General features: G+C 56.7%; 3 protein-coding genes across 3 annotated transcripts in view; 2 read left to right on the top strand and 1 right to left on the bottom strand.

Annotated features, from left to right (window-relative positions):
* Positions 1-341: 341 nt before the first annotated feature.
* YIF1B (Yip1 interacting factor homolog B, membrane trafficking protein) lies at positions 342-5,104 on the top strand (the record flags this gene model as incomplete). The annotated part of the gene is made up of 8 exons (XM_081202281.1): positions 342-390; positions 493-677; positions 1,780-1,884; positions 2,081-2,159; positions 2,301-2,358; positions 3,106-3,261; positions 3,539-3,632; positions 4,436-5,104. The coding sequence occupies 8 exons, from the start codon at positions 342-344 to the stop codon at positions 4,589-4,591; spliced, it is 882 nt and encodes a 293-aa protein (XP_081058407.1). The 3' UTR covers positions 4,592-5,104.
* Positions 5,105-5,670: 566 nt separating this feature from the next.
* On the bottom strand, positions 5,671-7,875 carry LOC308590553 (uncharacterized protein). The gene is made up of 3 exons (XM_081200699.1): positions 7,536-7,875; positions 7,265-7,392; positions 5,671-7,159 (listed from the first exon to the last, which is right to left on the bottom strand). The coding sequence occupies exons 1-3, from the start codon at positions 7,678-7,680 to the stop codon at positions 6,797-6,799; spliced, it is 636 nt and encodes a 211-aa protein (XP_081056825.1). The 5' UTR covers positions 7,681-7,875; the 3' UTR covers positions 5,671-6,796.
* A 3,085-nt stretch (positions 7,876-10,960) lies between these two features.
* Positions 10,961-14,809, top strand: part of DHX34 (DExH-box helicase 34) — a 163,470-nt gene continuing 159,621 nt past the window's right edge. The window contains exon 1 of the mRNA XM_081200170.1: positions 10,961-11,566. Coding sequence (XP_081056296.1) covers positions 11,382-11,566 — 185 coding nt within the window. The 5' untranslated portion in view covers positions 10,961-11,381. The remainder of the gene's footprint in view (positions 11,567-14,809) is intronic.

Consider the following 14,809-nt stretch of genomic DNA (forward strand, 5'->3'; position numbering starts at 1 on the left):
AGGACTCCACAGTCGCAGCAAAGGCTTCTGGGACGGAAGACGCAAAGGCTGCTGGGATCGCCAGGCCCTCTTTCCGCGCCTTTTCCCCCCGCGCGCATGCGCTTCCCCCTCACGGAAACGGCTTGTTTTCGGGTCATGTGAGCCGCTGGCTCTTCCTCTCGTCCCCATGGCAACGGCGCGCTCTCCTCCCTCCCTCCGGCGGTTCCGACGGAGAGGCGCCTCGGCGACGCGTCCGGCGATTGGCTCTTGCCGGCGGCGGCGGGGCACGCTGATTGGCCGCGGGTCGGGCTGGGAGTGCGCCTGCGCCGCGCGGCCCGCCTTCTCTTCCTTCCCTCGCCGACATGGAGCGCGCCGGCGCCGCGCCGGGAGGAGCCCCGCCCGGCCGCCTGCGTGGGTGTCACGTGGGAGGAGGGGAGGGGGACCCCCCCGGGCGACACAACAGCCCCGCCAGGTGGGCCCCCCCCTGACGCCCCTCTCTCTCCCCCCCCGCAGCCCCCAAGCGCCGCCCGCCCGCCCCGCCGCCCCCGCCCGGCCCCTCGGCCTCCAGCCCGGCCCTCCGGACGCGGCTCTTCGAGGACACCAGCGCCGGCGCCCTCCTGGCCGAGCCCGTCTCCAGCTTCGCCGCCGCCTACGGGAGCAGCCTGGCCAGCCACGGCAAGGAGATCGTGGGCAGGAACGTGAGTAAGCCGAGCGGGGACCCCGGGCCTAGAAGCGTCCAGTGGGAGGGACCCCAGGGGCCCCGGGGCTCTCCTGAAAACCCTCCCAGGCCGGAGGGCTTGTGTCCAGCATCAGCTAAACAAGCTACAGCTTAGGGCCCCAAGAGGCAGCCCCTCAAGGGGAAAAACCTACATTTCCAAAATATAAGAGAAAAAACAAATAGGATAAAGCCTGCATAGTGCAGCAACAGTGTTGTGTAGGCTCCTATTTGTGATGTGCAAAGGGCTTGAGATGCCTATTCAGTCCATCAATGACCATCTAGCATCTATTCAACACAAAAAACAGCAACCAAAGGACAGCTGGACATATCAAGGGCCCCCACTGAGGGCCGCATCAAACCTCCATCTGGCCCTGCTCCCATAAATAACCCCAGATCATAACCGGTTCAGGTCCTCCCCCTCTGAAGTGGCAGGAAACAAGCTTGGCCCCTTTTCTTAAAACCCAAGAATCATACAGTCGGAAGGGGCCCCCGGGGGCCATCTAGTCCAGCCCCCTGCCAGGCAGGAATCCCAATTCAATGCATCCATATTATTGATTGCATGGCATTTACTCTGAGGAGCGCAGGGGGGCAACTGTGGTTCTCCCAGCCTCCTCACTTAAATCCTCGCTGGGCAGACAGAGGCAGTGGTATACAGCAAAGGAAATCCCCTTGGGACACTTGAGGAAGTAACAACAACAACAACAACAACTTATTATTCATACCCCGCCCATCTGGCTGGGTTTCCCCAGCCACTCTGGGCGGCTCCCAACAGAATATTAAAATGCAATAGTGCGTCAAATATTAAAAGCTTCCCTAAACTGGCTGCCTTCAGATGTCTTCTAAAAGTCTGGTAGTTGTTGTTCTCTTTGACATCTGCTGGAAGGGCGTTCCACAGGGTGGGCCCCACCACCGAGAAGGCCCTCTGCCTGGTTCCCTGTAGCTTTGCTTCTCGCAATGAGGGAACCGCCAGAAGGCCCTCGGAGCTGGACCTCAGTGTCCGGGCAGAATGATGGGGGTGGAGATGCTCCATCAGCGGCTCCTCTTTCCTCTCTGCTCATGCTCTGCTTCTGCCGCCCTCCCAGATTGACCGCTTTGTCCCCGTGACCAAGCTGAAGTACTACTTTGCTGTGGACACCGTCTATGTGGGCAAGAAGCTGGGGCTGCTGCTCTTCCCCTTCCTGCACCAGGTGAGCTGCAAAGGGCCCCGGCTTTGGCGGGATGGGGGGCTGCTGGGAACTGCGGGGCATCGCCCTGCTCCAAGCTGCCCCCTGCTATGGCCAGGGTGCCTTTCCCTGTGCCACCCCGGCCCCTTTGCCCACCCTGGTCCCTTGGGGGCAGGGAGCCCGTTGGTAGCCTGTGGGGGTTCTTGGCTGTCTTTGGCAGGACTGGCAGGTGCAGTACCAGCAGGACACCCCCGTGGCCCCCCGCTTTGACGTCAACGCTCCTGACCTCTACATTCCAGGTACGGCAGGTCTCTGGGGGTCCCTGGGGTGGCACCAGCCCTGAGGTGGCTGGGGGGGGGGAGAGATGCCCTGGGGAGGGAAATGGTGACAGGGCTGAGCACCAGTCTCCCCCATGGCTAAGGAGCCCTTTCCCTCCGCAGTCATGGCGTTCATCACCTACATCCTGGTGGCAGGGCTGGCGCTGGGGACCCAGAACAGGTGAGAGGTTTTGGGGATCACCTTTCTGCTGGCATTCCTAGGGAAGGCGGGGCAAGGCAGCTCCCCCAAACGCGGCTGAGCTTCCCAGGAAGACCTGGACCCCATCCTCGTTTCCTGGCCGGTTCAGCCCAAGCAGGCATGGCATCCTGTAAAAAATCCCAGGATGTGTAGCTTGTGAAGCATGCTGAGTGTTGTCAACGTTTGTTTTTCTTTTTAGTGTTTATATTATTAACTTGTAAGATATGGAATTGGGTTTTGCTCTTGTTGTTTTGAATGTTGGTTTTTATGTTTTGTGTATCGTTATTTTTTGATATTTTTCATGTTGTGTGGAAAAAACCAATAATATATATATGTATATGTATATATAAATATCTAAAAAGAGAGTCGTTAGGAACCCCGTAGCTCTGGGAGGGGATAAGGGGTCTCCTAACAGCTCCCTTAGAATAGTCCTCTATCTAGTCCAGCCCCCTGCAGTCCAGGAATCACAGAGTCCCTGACAGGTGGCCCCCCAACCTCTGCTTAAAAGGAAGGAGAGCCTGCCACCTTCTGAAGGAATCTGTTCCGCTGTGGACAGGCTCTTACTGTCAAGAATATTTTCCGAAGGTTTAGTTGGAATCACGGAAGAGGCGTGAGAGGGTGTGGGGCTGTGAGCGCCCTCCTGTGGCCCCGGAGGCCTGGGCAGTTTTGGGTGGCCAGGGAGCCCCCCCCGCCCCCCGCTCAATACTCTCCCTCACCCGCCCCTTGCAGATTCTCCCCCGACCTGCTGGGCTTGCAGGCGAGCTCAGCCCTGGCCTGGCTCATTGTCGAGGTGCTGGCCATTCTCCTCAGCCTCTACCTGGTCACCGTCAACACGGACCTCTCCACCATTGACCTGGTGGCCTTCTCAGGGTACAAGTACGTTGGGTGAGTAACCAGGAGGCGAGGGCAGCCTGATCCAGCCGGGGGGGGGGGGCGAGACTGAGCCCCTCTTAATGTTTGATGTTGTATTGTTTTTAATATCCTGTTGGAAGCCGCCCAGAGTGGCTGGGGAGGCTCGATGGGGGGGTATTATTATTATTATTATTATTATTATTATTATTATTATTATTATTATTATTATTATTATTATTTATTCATTCATTCACGCTGGGCTGGGGAAGAGCCGGGCTCTGGGCCTGACACGTCTCCCCTCCTGTGACAGGATGATTGTCGGCCTCCTGGCTGGGCTGCTCTTTGGGAAGACGGGTTATTACCTGCTGCTGAGCTGGTGCTGCGTCACAATCTTTGTCTTCATGGTAAGAACTTCCAGGAAGTGTGTGGTGGGGGGTCGTTTCCCAAATTCTTCTGCGCTTCTTGAGCATTTTGCACAGCAGGAGCAGGCCTGGTCTCAGGCTCTGTGTTGGCCTCCAGTAACCAGTGGCGTAGCGTGGGTTGTCCGCCCCCGGGGCAAGGCAAGTAATTTGCGCCCCCTAACCCATGGATTTGCGCCCCCTAACCCCCAGATGTTGCGCCCGGTGTGGCCGCCCCCCCCTGCACCCCCACGCTACGCCACTGCCAGTAACAGCAGCCTTTTACCAGCTTGCTTGATGGATTTAGGGCAGGGAGGCTGGTTCTGCCACACACTGAGCAGAGCCCTGAAGCCTTCGGTCCCAGCTCAGTCACTGAGATCACCTGCAGGAGTGTCGCTGGCCATTCCCCAAGTAGGAGATCCTCACTTGACAACAAGGAGCTGGGCCTTTAGTGCCTGGTCCTGTGGAACGCTCTGCCACTGGAGAGGCAAGAGGCACCTTCTGTGCCAGATTTTAAACACCCGCAGAAACCTTTTCTGTTCCGCCAGTCGTATGCCAGCAACTAAGAATACTTCCTTCCAGAATAACAAAATTCTGTCAGTTTGTAACTTTTTGGGTGGGTTTTATTGCATGGCTTTATTGCTGCAAACCCCTCCGAGGTGAAAAAGCAGAATGCAGATGGCCTTTAAATAAAACTGCGCCTGTTACAAGAACCCTCCCTCCTGCTTGGCGAAGCCCCAGGCAGGCCGGGCCTCCGTGTCCCTCCCTGCACTCCGCCCCCGATTCGCCTTTTCCTCTGTCTTTTCCAGATCAGGACCCTGCGCCTGAAGATCCTGTCGGAGGCAGCGGCCGAGGGGGTGCTGGTGCGGGGAGCCAAGAACCAGCTGCGCATGTACCTGACCATGGCTGTGGCCGGCCTGCAGCCGCTCATCATGTACTGGCTCACCTTTCACCTCATCTACTGACGGACGGGTCTGCCAAAGGGGCAGGGCAGGGGTCCTCCCTCCTGGTGGGGGGTCTGTGTGGCAGGCTGGACACAGACCACTGTGGCTCTGGCTTCAGTGACCTTGGGGTGGGTGGATGTTGTCAGGGGTGGGTGGGCAGCAGGAGCCTGTTTGTAGATGCGGGGGGGGGGGGGAGGCTCCGGCAGGGGTCCCAGGCAGGCTTCCGCTCAGTTCCCTCTGCCTGGGGGGCAGCATCCTTTTCCCACCCCCCTTTGCATGCCAGAGCCCTTGTGATCACTGCACACCACTGGAGAGCGCATGGCGTTCTCCACCCATGCGCCAGGTTTTGCTGCTTGCGAGCAACTCAGTATTACTACGGGGGGGGCAGGGGGAGGCTGCCGGGGGGGGGGGTCATGGAGCAGCTGCCCTACACCCGCCTGCCCCCCCCAGCCCACAAGCTGCTTGCTTCTCTGTCCAACTTCACAGCCTTTGGTGCTGTGCACACAACACCAGCCCAATAAAGAATGAAACCTGCACCGGGGGTCGCTCTCTGCTGCGTGGGGGGGGGGGGAGGGAGAAAGTGGGGCTTTCTTTCTGGAGCAAGAAGGCTCTTGCAGGCTGCGGTGGTTCCTCTCGGCAGAGCATGCAGCTCACGTCGCTCGCTCCGCCTGCAACACCGTGCCACTGCATACTGGGTGCAAAGCAGGGAGGAGAGGTTGGGGGGCATGGGGGGGGCGCAGCACTAGGGCTTGGCCCTCGCAGAAGAACGACAGTCCTTTCCGCCCTCCTCCTTGTAACTAACTCCTCACCCCCTGCCGCAGTCCCTGGTCCACCAGTGGGGCCTGGGGCTGAACTGTGGTTCCTCTCTGGCATGGAGAGAAGGCGAGGCTGAATCTGCTCAGAGCAACATCCTCCTTTGCCCACGGCCTTTGCCCCCCTGTGGCCCCCTCCAGCTCAGCCACCCCCTCCAGCCTCACGCCTCTCCTGGGGCCCGGATGGAGGCGCTCCAGGTCCGCAAACTAACACACCCTCACAGCTCCTTGCCTCCAAAAGGACTGGATTCTTTTACTCCGCTGAAGTTTCTTCCATAGACATTCCAGTGCAACAGAAAAGACTGCTCCCTTTATTTGTCCCACCAATAGTGCAAAAAGCAGGAAAAAACACAAGCCGAGCGCGCTGGATCAGACCAGAGGGGGTCCATCTGAGTCCAGCACCCTCTACTCAGGTGCCTCTTTTGAGAAGCCAGCGATCAGGATGTGAGCCCGAGAGCCTTCTCCCTTCCTGCGGCTTCCAGCGCCTGCCATTCAGAAGCACTGACGGCCTCTGTGGCCAGGAGCCCTCGCTGGCCCTCCCCTCCCCCTCCTCTGTGAATTGGTCCAGTCTTTGGAAGCCCCCTCCCCAAGTTGGTGCTCTTGCTGCTGGCAGAAGAAAGCAAAGCACATCCGCACACAATGCAAGGCCTGCCTTCCAGCCCCCTGGTGCTCCAACCTTCAAAAGGCAAAGCCCTTCCCCTGCTGAACCCTCGCCAGGGAGCAGAACATGCTTGGCAATCAATCTGAAAGCAGCGCCTTCCGTTAGTCCTGAGCCAAAGGACTGGGAGGAGCAGCGTGTGCTGGGCTCCGGGGGGGCTTAGGCAGGTGGGCAGGCTCAGCGGCTTCTCTCCTCCTCCTCCTTCTTCTTCTTCTCCTTATGGGGCTTCTTTTCTTTCTTGGGCTTCTTCTGGCGGCCAGTGCCAGGTTCCTGGGGGGGGGGGGGCAGAAGAACTTACATTTCCCACCAGCTGCAGCAGCAGGCAAGGGAGGTTTGCCTTTCGACCAGGAGCCAGCCCTCAATCCAGGGCCGGGTGTGTTGAGGGAGGCTGTGTCCCCTCCCAGTGGGGGGGGGGGAATGGATAGGGCTGGCCAGGAAATGGGGAGGGGGACACGGAAGAGAAGAGAGCCTGTGGAGACTCGGCCACCACCGACTGTCAAAGGCCAGTGGGCATCCAGGCAGGAAGTTTCTACATTGCCCAGAGAGTGGAGCCCTGGAATGGTAGAGTTGGAAGGGGCCCTGGCCCCCCCCCGGGAGCTTTGGGAAGGGGTCAAAGCACCCAGCCTGGGGGGTGGAGCCAAGCGTTGCCCACAGTCCTGACATGGAGGAAGCTATTGCTTGTCACCAAAGACCGAATGACTTGCAACCAAGCATCTCCACTCCCAAAGGCAGGCAGAAGGGGCAGGAAGCCTGACCTCACAAACACTCAAAACCTGGCCAAAGAGGCACCTCTTCACCTGGCTTGGAAGTCAGGAAGAGACCCGTGGCCACCTCCTCCATCCCGCCCCCCCCCCTCCTTAGAAGGCCGGCCAGGGGGCCATGATGGGAGACCCAGGGCTGGAGCCCCTCTCCCAGTCTGGTCTCCAGCTGCACTCCTGGGAAGGGGGGGACGGGACAAAGGCAACCAAGGTCTGCGAGAGGAGGGGGGGTCAGGCCTCTTTCTCCTGGACGGGGGTCCCTCTGCCCGCCCCCGCCTCTTGCCTTGCGCTCCTGGTCGCTGTCGCTGGAGGAGGAGGAGGAGCTGCTGCTGGAGTCGGACGCGGATCGGGGCCCGCCTTCCTGCAAGGGGGAAGCGGGAGTGAGAAGGGGGTCTCCGCCAGTTGCTCCAGCGAGACCGCGGCCCTTGGAAGCGGGGAAGGGGAGAGGAGGGACCCCCCAACTCACCGCGAGGCTCTTTGCTGCGCCCTCGGCCGCAGGAGGCGCCCCCGACGGCTGGGCAGGCGCGCCGCCGCTGCGCGGGCCCGGCTTCATCTCCGCGACGGGGTCGGGCTTCGGGGGATCGGGCCCCAGCGCTGCAGGCGGATGAGAGAGGGAAAGGGGCGTGACAGGGGGCCTCACCTGGAGGGGACCCAGGCGTCCTGGCCTTGGGGACACCCCGCCCCCCGACAAAAAAGGGGGAGAAGCCAGCCGCCTGGCCAGGCGCGCCCCGACTCACCTGCCGCCAGCTCGAAGTCCATCGCGCCAGGTGCGCCCTTGCGACGGCGGGGCGCTTCCGCGGAGAGGCGAGGCGAGGCGAGGCGCCGCCCGGAGAGGAGGGATCCGGCGCGCTGGCTCGGGAGGGAGCCGCCCCGGGGCGTCATCCTGGGCGGGCGGAGCTGCGTCCGCCCCGTCGGGGGGCGTCAGGGGCTCCTCCGGGCGCAGAAGCACCGAAGTGGCCGAGAGACGGGGAGGGGGGTCTCCGGAGGCCGGAGCTTGGGGGGCAGAGGGCGCGCACACCCCCTGCCCGCCTGGCCAGAGGTCCCGAGCTTAGACAGTGTTAGAAGAAAAAAACACCTCCTTTTCCCCTTATGGGGGACACAAGAGCCCCCCCCCCCTAGAGTCCTTATGTAGGCTCTCTATCGGTAGGAGAAAATAGCAGAGGGCAGATAGAGTATATTGAGAAGCAAAGCAGCTCGTAAGCCTGATCTTTATTGAACTGTTGCAACAGGGTCCTCACTCAGCCCAGGCAGGAGGGAGGACGGGAACCCATAACATTGGTGTAAAAAAGGTCAAGGGAGCCCACTCTGGGGTTGCAGCGCTCGTCTCGCTTTATTGGCCGACGGAGCCGCTTCTGGCGAACCAGAGCAGCGCACGGAAACACCCTTTACCTTCCCACCAGAGTGGTACCTATTGATCTACTTGCACTTTGAGGTGCTTTCAAACTGCTCGGTTGGCAGGAGCTGGGACTGAGCAACGGGAGCTCACCCCGTTGCACGGATTGGACATTGGTGTGCAAGGCCTTATATAGACATTTGAAAATTGCCTCCCCTGTAGCTCAAGACCACCCCCCAAAACATCATACATACATCACTGAAGGGGCGCTCTACAACAGAAAACCTGTCTGCCAGGATACCTGACAATGGTCACTGATGGCTTTTACCTGGGCATCCTGGCCATTCTTTTGTGATGGTAAATACTCAGTTCCTGAATCCAGATCACAGGCTCACCCTATTCATACACAGATATGCCCTTAAGACAGGATTTCTGAGCAAAGAGACAATGAGGAGGTTTTCCCCATTTCCTTCCTCCTTGCAGAGAAACATTTGAGGTCCATTTGAGAGTCAAAATGGTTTCAGGACTATTTTCCTGTACTATTACAGACACGTGGTTTACCTTGTACATTTATGAACATTTATGTGTGGGTGTCTGAGGGCCCTGCTCCTTCCTTCCTGCCACTCACCACCTGGACCAGGGCGGGGCCTGAAGGACTCACAGGGACTGCTGCGTCTGCTGCCCAGGAGGACTCTCCTGTGTGAGTGTCTGAGGGCCCTGCTCCTTCTTGCCACTCACCATCTGGCCCAGGCCGGGGCCTGAAGGACTCACAGGGACTGCTGCGTCTGCTGCCCAGGAGGACTCTCCTGTGTGGGTGCCTGAGGGCCCTGCTCCTTCCTGCCACTCACCATCTGGCCTGGGGCGGGGCCTGACAGGCCTCACAGGGACGGTTGCTGTCACTGCTGCTGCGGCCCAGGGGGATCCGGAGGGGCACAGAGGGACGGGGGTGGGGTGGATGTTTAGTTGGGAATTTGTTTGATTTTAATGGATTTGTAATTTTTATAGTTTTTCATTTGTATTGTTTTTTGTTTTCTGGGGTTTTTTGTTTTTTTGTTTTTGTTTTTATTGTTTTAAGGTCTTATTTTGTTCTTAAGGGGAAGGGTCAGGGCTGCCGGGGAGTGGGTCCCAGCCAACAAAATGGCTGGGGTATGTTCCACAGAGGGGGATGCGCTGGGACAACCGATCTCAGTGATCATGGGTAGGAGGAGGAGTTACGCTAAGACCAGACCATGTCATTACAGAGGAGGCAGGTTTAGTCGTTGTCTGAGGACTATTCCTGCTCCGGGTCTGGTCCTGACCGGATGGATACTAGAATCAGCAAGGGATACCCACATGACCTGAAGGTGCTGCTGTGCAATGCCAGGTCAATGATTCATAAGACCACTGCCATCCATGACGTGATCATGGATGGAGGATTTGACCTGGCATGTGTGACAGAGACTTGGTTGGAGGAAGCAGATGGGCCTGTCCTTGCCGCTGCTTGTCCACCAGGTTTCTCTTACGCACAGCAACCCAGGCCTTGGGGGCGGGGAGGGGGGGTTGCAGTGATTTTTAGGAAGTCATTAGTTTGCACCAGGCGTCCTATTGGGAAGACCCAGTTTTCCGAGTGCATGTTCTGGAAGTTGGGCAATAGGGGCAGTACAGGATTCCTTTTGGTGTACCGACCTCCCCGCTGCACCAAGGATTCCCTGCCCGAGCTGCTTCAGGTCATGGCGGATGTTCTCCTGGAGACACCTAGCTTGGTTGTCCTAGGGGATTTTAATATCCATGCCGACACGACCTTACAAGGGGCCGCTCGGGACTTCGTGGAAAGCATGGCCTCCATGGGGCTGCCCCTGAATAAGTTTGGCCCAACCCATAGCCGCGGACATGCCTTGGACCTGGTGTTTACCTCTATGGATGTTGGTGATCTGACACTAAGTAAAAGCGAAACGAAAGAAGTGCCATGGTCAGATCACTTCCTGGTGCAACTGGAAATCTCTGCGACCCTTCCCCTCTGCAGGGAGGTGGGACCGATTCAGATGGTCCGCCCCCGCCACTTAATGGATCCAAATGGTTTCCAGAGAGTGGTAAGGGATGCTTTATCCCATGTTGATGGCCTTTCAGCTGATTCCCTGATGCCCCGCTGGAATGTGGAGTTAACCAGGGCTATTGACTGTCTGGCTCTGAAGCGCCCTCTCCGATTGCATGGAGCCCGGACAGCCCCGTGGTTTTCCATGGATCTGAGAGCAATGAAACAATCGTTGAGACGGCTAGAGCGGCGGTGATGGATGACCTATTCTGAAGCTGACCGGACACAGGTTAGAGCTCAATGTCGAGCCTACCAAGTGGCGGTAGCGACGGCGAAGAAGACTTTCTTCACCGCCTCTATTGCATCTGCAGAAAACAGCAGCAGGAGACTTTTTCAGGTGGTCCGCAATTTAGTGGAACCACCTGCTACATCGGAGCCCAGTACTGGCCACATGATCTCCTGCAATGATTTTGCAAAGTTTTTTGCAGATAAAGTCGCTCAGATTCAGGAAGAGGTAGACGCCACTGTGGGAGCAGGGCCGGGGCGGGAGAGTTCTAGAGTCCTGTCTAGTCAAATTGCGTGGGATCAATTCCAATCTGTTACCTCCGAGGATGTGGACAGGCTGCTTGGACAAGTGAAGCCAGCCACCTGTCTCCTGGATCCTTGCCCATCCTGGCTTATAAAAGCTAGCCGGGAAGGGCTGGGCGATGGGCTTCGTGGGGTGGTGAATGCTTCCCTCCGTGAGGGAGCCTTCCCAGACCCGCTGAAAGAGGCGGTTATTAAACCGCTTCTTAAAAAACCATCTTTAGATGCAGCCACGATGGCCAACTATTGCCCAGTCTCAAATCTTCCATTCTTGGGCAAGGTGATTGAGCGAGTGGTTGCTGAACAACTCCAGGCACGCCTGGAAGAAGCGGACCATTTGGATCCCTTCCAGTCGGGATTCAGGCCTCATCACGGGACTGAAACTGCCTTGGTCGCACTGGTTGATGATCTCCGGCGGGCTAGGGACAAAGGTGAGAGCTGTTTCCTAGTTCTGCTGGATCTCTCAGTGGCCTTTGACACCATCGACCATAGCATCCTTCTGGACCGTCTTGAGGGGCTGGGAGCTGGGGGCACTGTTATACAGTGGTTCCGCTCCTTCCTCCTGGGCCGTGTTCAGAAAGTGGTGGTGGGGGATGAGTGTTCAGACCCCTGGCTCTCACTTGTGGGGTGCCTCAGGATTCTGTCCTCTCCCCCATGCTTTTCAACATCTACATGAAGCCGCTGGGAGAGATCATCAGGAGGTTTGGGCTGGGTGTTCATCAGTATGCGGATGATACCCAGCTCTACCTCTCTTTCAAATCAGAACCAGTGAAGGCAGTGAAGGTCCTGTGTGAGTGCCTGGAGGCGGTTGGAGGTTGGATGGCGGCTAACAGATTGAGGTTGAATCCTGACAAGACAGAAGTACTGTTTCTGGGGGACAGGAGACAAGCAGGTGTGGAGGATTCCCTGGTCATGAATGGGGTAACTGTGCCCCTGAAGGACCAGGTGCGCAGCCTGGGAGTCATTTTGGACTCACAGCTGTCCATGGAGGCACAGGTCAAATCTGTGTCCAGGGCAGCTGTTTACCAGCTCCATCTGGTACGCAGGCTGAGACCCTACCTGCCTGCGGACTGTCTCGCCAGAGTGGTGCATGCTCTGGTTATCTCCCGCTTGGACTACTGCAATGCACTCTACGTGGGGCTACCTTTGAAGGTGACTCGGAAACTACAACTAATCCAGAATGCAGCAGCCAGACTGGTGACTGGGAGCAGCTGCAGAGACCATATAACATATAACCCTAACCCTAACCCTAACCCTAACCTACATTGAAAGACCTACATTGGCTCCCAGTACGTTTCCGAGCACAATTCAAAGTGTTGGTGCTAACCTTTAAAGCCCTAAACGGCCTTGGCCCAGTAGACCTGAAGGAGTGTCTCCACCTCCATCGTTCTACCCGGACGCTGAGGTCCAGCGCCGAGGGCCTTCTGGCGGTTCCCTCACTGCGAGAAGCCAAGTTACAGGGAACCAGGCAGAGGGCCTTCTCAGTGGTGGCGCCCTCCCTGTGGAATGCCCTCCCACCAGATGTCAAAGAGAACAACAACTACCAGACTTTTAGAAGACATCTGAAGGCAGCCCTGTTTAGGGAAGCTTTTAATGTTTGATGTATCACAGTATTTTAATATTCTTTTGGAAGCCGCCCAGAGTGGCTGGGGAAACCCAGCCAGATGGGCGGGGTATAAATAATAAATTATTATTATTATTATTATTATTATTATATATATATATATATATATATATATATATATATATATATATATATATGCTTTCGTAGATTTTCACGGGTACAGGAATGCAGGTTTTGGTGTCTTCGGGTGTCTTCCCGTGTAAGAGTTGGGGTGTCTAGGCGACGTTTCGACGAGGTCTCACTCGTCATCTTCAGGCTGGTGCTTTCGGCTTCTTGTTACTGGAACAGAGCAGGATCTCAGTGTTTGAGTTCCTATAAATACTGTTGAGGGGGTGTGGTGTATAGCCTCAAGATATCCCTCAAGTAATTAATGAACAAAAGAAGAAAAGGCACACTAACCTGGGAACTTCCTCTCTGCCCAGAACGTTGGAGGCTATACACCACACCCCCTCAACAGTATTTATAGGAATACTTCAGCACCAGCCTGAAGATGACGAGTGAGACCTCGTCGAAACGTCGCCTAGACACCCCAACTCTTACACGGGAAGACACCCGAAGACACCAAAACCTGCATATATATATTGTCATAGAAATTCTAAGGTCATATATATATATATATATATATATATATATATATATATATATATATGACCTTAGAATTTCTATGACAATAGGATGGTCTGACAGCACTAGAGAACTGGAAGAGACCCCAGGGTCATCTAGTCTAACCCCAGGAACCAAGAACCCCTGGCATAGGGCCATTCAACCTGTTTAAAAACCCACTGCCCTGTCCAGCAGCTCTTACCACCAGAAAGTTCTTCCTTGTGTTTTGAGGCAGTATCTTTCCTTGTGAGGTGAATCCTTCGCTTAGGGTCCTGCCCTCTGGGCAGCAGAAACCGGTCTCGCTCCGTGCAGTGGGGCAGCCACAGCCCTGCGTGCTACCGTGCTCTGCTAATTGGGAGGTTGGGGTGCCTGTATCTTTAAGGGCTGCCCCCCCCCCCAGTGGTGCAACAGGCCAGCTGGTTGACTTGCAGAGCAGCTGCTTCCTGCTGGGCCCAGCCTTAGGCAGGAGGGGGTTAATTCATGACACAGGAGGAAAGCATGCAGACCCTCTTTGTTCTCCCCTCTCCCCTCTGCGCTGCTTTTGGGGGGTGTTTTCTGATACAGAGGAGAGAGGGAGATAGCTGATCCCTCTGCTTGCTAAACACAACACACACACACACACACAGCCACTGCCCCTAAGCTGTGGGTCTGGGCACCTGCCAGGAGGCGGCTGGGCCTGCCAGGCCTTTTCTGTTTCAAGCAGGAAATGTTCCCTTGCAGCAGCTGCGGTGTGAAGCTTGGATTTGGATGTGGCAGAATTGTGGCCTTCCCAGAAAGTGGGGCTTTTGGTGGGTGTGGGGCAGGAGAAGGCTAGAGTTCTCACAAGTCCCTCCTTTGGGCAGAGTAATGTGACAGAGGCCAGAGAGGCTTGTCCCGGCAATAAATAAATAATTAATTAAATAAATAATAATTTTATACCCAGGCCATCTGACCAGGTTTCCTCAGTCACTCTGGGCGGCTCCAAATAGAATATTAAAAACACGATAAATACATAAAACCTTAAAAGCTTCCCTAAACAGGGCTGCCTTCAGATGTCTTCTAAAAGTCAGATAGTTGTCTGTTTGATTGACATCTGACGGGTGTTCCACAGGGCGGGTGCCACCACTGAGAAGGCCCTCTGCCTGATTCCCTGTAACCTCACTTCCCGCAGGGAGGGAACTGCCAGAAGGCCCTTGGAGCTGGACCTCCGTGTCCGGGCTGAACGATGGGGGTGGAGACGCTCCTTCAGGTCTACTGGGCTAGACTCCCCTCTCCACGACAGGAGTCACCCCAGGTGAACACACAGAACAGGCCTGGAGCAGGAATGGCACCCAGGCAGCTGCCCCCCCCCAATGGCTTTGTCCTTAGCGGGGATGCAGAGAGAGAGAGAGACGAGGCTTTCCGGCTTTCCCCCCCCAGGTGGGGCGCAAGGGTTGCCGCCTCTCTCCCTTCCCTTCCCTCTCAAGAGCCAGGGGTGTCCCCCCCCCCGAAAGCTGCACACACACCTTTCCCCCCCCCCCCGGCTGTCCAGCACAAGACGACTCCAACCACCGCAAGAGTTTGATCTGTTTTATTCAAAGACCTTCCAGATTTCAAAAGGCAATTAAAAGAACAATTCCAAAAGATTCGACGCAATCAAGTTTCAATTTTTTAAAAAAGTATAAAAACCCACTGAATGCTACACACAAGTCGGATTTTGCTCAGAGGGGGGCGCCCTGGTTGCCCATCAAGGGGGGGGGGAATAAGGGGGAGTCAGTTCCTCGTTTTCTCCAAAGGAAGAGGGCCAGCAGCCCCAGCTCCCAGGGAGGAGCCACAATTCTCAGGGAAGTGGCCTGCCTGCTCCTCCCGCCGGAGCCTGATGGTGCCCCAAAGATCC

Source organism: Podarcis bocagei, assembly GCF_964188305.1.
Source record: "Podarcis bocagei genome assembly, chromosome: 7".
Taxonomy (NCBI): domain Eukaryota; kingdom Metazoa; phylum Chordata; class Lepidosauria; order Squamata; family Lacertidae; genus Podarcis; species Podarcis bocagei.